The following is a 4,275-nucleotide window of genomic DNA, read 5'->3' on the forward strand; positions in this document are numbered from 1 at the left end:
AACATACACTTAAACTTACAACAACACCGTATATAAATACTGTTAAGTATACTTTTGTTTTTTTTAATAATTTTTTACATGCTTTGATTTTTGTGCCAAAACTTATAATGATAAGAAAACTTTACGGTGTAAATACATTGTAACATAATATGGTGTACACATAGCACCACTCCTAGTTATATATACCCATGGTTAAAGTAGTCACCATATGTACATGAGACATTGTTGACCGTATGTTCATAGAATAAGACAGACATCACGTGCCATCAATTTACACTTACATAAAAACCACAATGTCTGTCTCTACCTTACCATGTCATATGCTCTTGTTCTCCCTTCTCTTCACTCTTCCCCTCTCTCTCTCTGAGATCCACAAACAACTTCCACTATTCCTTCATTCATTCATCTCAACTTAATCACATTGCCGACATTTTATTAACCATTATGTCAGGTATATATACTATGTACTCTACTTACTTGCTCAACAAATTCATATATTATAATTATTCTTATTCTTATGGTTGAATTGAAATGTGATTTTTATAAGAAGAGATTCAAGAAGGTGTTTTTGTTGCTGAAATGGAGAACTCGGAAGAAGAGAGATTAAGAAGGTCGAGAATTAGAACACTAAAGAAGAAAGCCATAAATGCTTCATGTAGATTCACTCATTCCATTAAGAAAACGAGAGGGAAGAGAAGAATTGATTACAGGTTTCCAATTGAAGATGTTCGAGATGAACAAGAGGAATCAGCTGTGTTTCAATTGCGTCAAAGATTGACTCATATGCCTCCTAACCATGACCATTATCACACATTGCTAAGGTCTGAATCTTTCTTTACATTTTTTTTCTTTTTCATTTGAGTAATTACTGTTTCTGAATATGCTTTTTTTGGTTTGTTCGTTTGTTATTAGGTTTTTGAAAGCTAGAGATTTTGATACTGAGAAGACGATTCAGATGTGGGAAGATATGGTTCTTTGGAGGAAACAATATGGAACTGATACAATCCTTCAGGTGAGTCACACAACCTGTATCTGATGTCTCTGCACAGCTACCAACTCAGATGACTTAACATGACACAGGGACAATAGTAATTAAGTATTAATATTGTACTTATTGTAATCATGATAATTGAAAAAATTGATGTAATAATATTAACTTTGTTAATAAATGCTACTACTATTTTGGTAAAAAACAATTTCTGTTTCTGTTTCTAGTATGTGTTGGTTAGATATTTATTGATTACTGATTAGATTCCATGCATTTAGTGTGAGATTTAACGACCTAATAAATGTTCTACCATCAATCAGTGCTATGCTAGTACTGTACTGTTATAAGAAAAGCTAAGATAAATAATGTACACATATGGTTTTATTTTTTATTTTTCAAAAATTTGAAACCATAAATATTATTATCTAACTAAAATTCTAATACTATGATGATATTTGAAGGATTTTGAATTTGAAGAAGTGGAAGAAGTACTGCAGTATTATCCTCAAGGTTATCATGGAGTTGATAAGGAAGGTCGGCCGGTTTATATAGAGAGGCTTGGGAAAGCTTATCCTAGCCGCTGGATGCGGATAACAACGATGGATCGATATTTGAAATACCATGTTCAGGAGTTCGAGAGAGCTTTACATGAGAAGTTTCCGGCGTGTTCCATTGCGTCGAAGAGATGGATTTCTTCAACCACAACAATATTAGATGTGAATGGCTTGGTATGTAGTTTGTATTGGTCTGTGATTGTTGGTTATGTATGCATTGTGCTTTGAGCATTTTGTTAATTAGTGTAGCTTGTGTGTATGTCGATGTCGTGTAATGCAGGGAATGAAGAATTTCTCGCCTACTGCGGCGAATCTCTTGGCGGCTATCACGAAAATAGATAACAGTTACTATCCTGAGGTTTTTATACTGTCCTTTCCTTAATTGTCCCAAAGTAACTTTGCTTTCGGTTCTCTACTTATATAAACAAACCTCGTCAACGTTTATTTGCAGACGTTAAATCGAATGTATATCGTTAATGCTGGTCCCGGTTTTAGAAAGATGCTTTGGCCTGCTGCTCAGAAGTTTCTTGATGCCAAAACTATTGCAAAGATACAGGTGAGTTAGGATAATATAACTCTTGGCTAGCAATATTTCATGCTCCCTCCGTAACAAAATACATGCAAAAAGGTATGTATCTGGTTTAAATTTAAACGGACTACATGTACTGATAATACATTACACTTATGAAATTTCAGGTTCTTGAACCAAAGTCTTTATCTAAATTACATGATATCATTGACTCTAGGTATGCATCTATGCCTTCATCGTACTGCAATATAGTATTTCCCTAAGTCTATTGATATGGATGTTTACTTTGTAATTTGTAAACGTATCTAAACAGTCAGTTGCCGGATTTTTTGGGTGGTTCGTGTAAATGTCCGGGAGAAGGCGGATGTCTCAGGTCAGGCAAGGGGCCATGGAATGATCCTCATATAATGAAGGTATGGAAATATCTGCAAGTTAGAATTAATTACTCTGTTGAACTAAAGTATCATTGTGACGCTAATCTGCGGATTATTATTTTAGTTGGTTCATAATGTGGAGGCCACATTTGTGAGACAAATCCCCAAAGTTTCCGATGAACAGCAGAAAATTGACCATTTTCCTACACACCTACAGAAGGTAAGTTTGACTCGGAAATCCATTAACGCAATTTTCAGCTGTCCACTTTTTGTTGTTCAAATAATACAATTTGACTTCCCTCATGTCTCAGGGAAGAAGTAGTGATATATCAACGGCGGAATCTTGCTTAGAAACTAATGATTCTTACTCACCAATTAGGCCAAGGAAACTTACATGTCCTCGTTTATCCTCAGTTCATGAAGAAGTGAGTTTAGAAACCTTTGAACCTGATTCTTTTAGAAGCCTTTCAATTACACACTTCTTTTATATTATGTATTGTGTCTTGACCCTTCAACCATTTAAAAGACTGTTTTTTCTACAGGTTAGGATATCAGATAGCGACGATAGTGGCAATGATAGTGATCCTGCAGCAGAAAAATTGCTTAAAAGTGATAAATTTCAATTTTCCCGGGAACACTCATTGCGAAATGATGATATGGAGAACATTACTTGTACAGAAAGTTTCAAAGGTACTGTTAGGGTGTGTTATGAAGTTTTATTTGATCTTAGTCTTAGACTGTTATGTTTGATGAGAATATTTTAGGTGTATATATCAGTGTTTTCCTTATCTACGAGGTTGAACAAACTATCATGTTTTTTTTTACAGGAACTTCGGTCAGAAATTGGTTCGGCTTTGCTAAGGAAAAAGTGGAGAGAACAAGTTTCATATATCTGTCAAGTTTGCTGATATATCTTTTTGAAAGACTAGATACATTCTTCCACGGTTTAAGATTAGAATTTCGGAGAACACAGAACAATATTGTTATGGAAGATAACATCGTTAACCTTACAGAAGATGTCGAAACACCCTCTGAAGAGGATCGTATTCGTCCATATATACAACGTCTACAGAAATTAGAAAAAACAATTGAGAAACTTAGACATAAACCTGCTGATATACCGATAGAAAAGGAGAAAATGCTTAAGAGCGCTTTGGATAGGATCAAATCGGTCGAGTTTGACCTTGAAAATACTAAGAGGGTTTTTCTCTAAACTTTTGTCAGTTGTCTATTATAAGATGTTCTGATGACATGATATTGAATTGTTTATAATTTGATGCAGGTGCTACATGATACAGTGATGAAACAAGTTGAGATTACTGAGTTAATGAAGAATTTGAAGGCATCAAAACATCAAGTAAGTTTCTTATCAAATGTCTGACGCAGCTTGTTGCCCGTTTACCTGCTATTTCTGTATAATTTTAATAATATACATAAAATTGTGTTTTCTCAATGCTAAAAAAAATAAAAAAAATTTGCAATCGATTTATTTTAAAATTTTAATCTTGACTTGATAGCAATTATCTTGTTGCAGAAAAGAAGGCTATTTTGTTTAAGATGAGGAGAAATTGTAAGTCTCTCTGAAGATTAAGGCAAGAGATTACACAATTCAATTATGAAGAGTTACTGTGATAGAGAGAAACAGACATGGGAATTGGACAAGTCCTGTCTGTTTTATAATACATAGTATAGTGTAGTGTTTTTTCCCTTCATATAGTTTTTACTTCATTTTCAGGTATAGTTGGGTGACTTAAACTCTAAAACTATAATCTTTTTATCTAAACAAAAGTGTAACTAGGCCCTTAATTATGAAAATGTGTTTATAATGTA

General features: G+C 33.8%; 1 protein-coding gene across 2 annotated transcripts; it reads left to right on the forward strand.

The window, feature by feature from the left end:
• The first annotated feature begins 301 nt into the window (after positions 1-301).
• LOC131609387 (phosphatidylinositol/phosphatidylcholine transfer protein SFH13-like) lies at positions 302-4,275 on the forward strand. 2 transcript variants are annotated; one of them, XM_058881087.1, is made up of 14 exons: positions 302-451; positions 551-821; positions 913-1,012; positions 1,450-1,716; positions 1,823-1,900; positions 1,994-2,098; positions 2,239-2,288; positions 2,385-2,484; positions 2,570-2,665; positions 2,757-2,870; positions 2,988-3,135; positions 3,273-3,646; positions 3,728-3,802; positions 3,980-4,275. In XM_058881087.1, the coding sequence occupies exons 1-14, from the start codon at positions 445-447 to the stop codon at positions 4,004-4,006; spliced, it is 1,812 nt and encodes a 603-aa protein (XP_058737070.1). In that variant the 5' UTR covers positions 302-444; the 3' UTR covers positions 4,007-4,275. The 2 variants fall into 2 exon arrangements, with proteins under 2 accessions (XP_058737070.1, XP_058737065.1); XM_058881082.1 differs by having other exon boundaries at positions 345-451; positions 548-821.

The sequence above is a fragment of the Vicia villosa genome, linkage group LG1, assembly GCF_029867415.1.
Source record: "Vicia villosa cultivar HV-30 ecotype Madison, WI linkage group LG1, Vvil1.0, whole genome shotgun sequence".
NCBI classification, from domain to species: domain Eukaryota; kingdom Viridiplantae; phylum Streptophyta; class Magnoliopsida; order Fabales; family Fabaceae; genus Vicia; species Vicia villosa.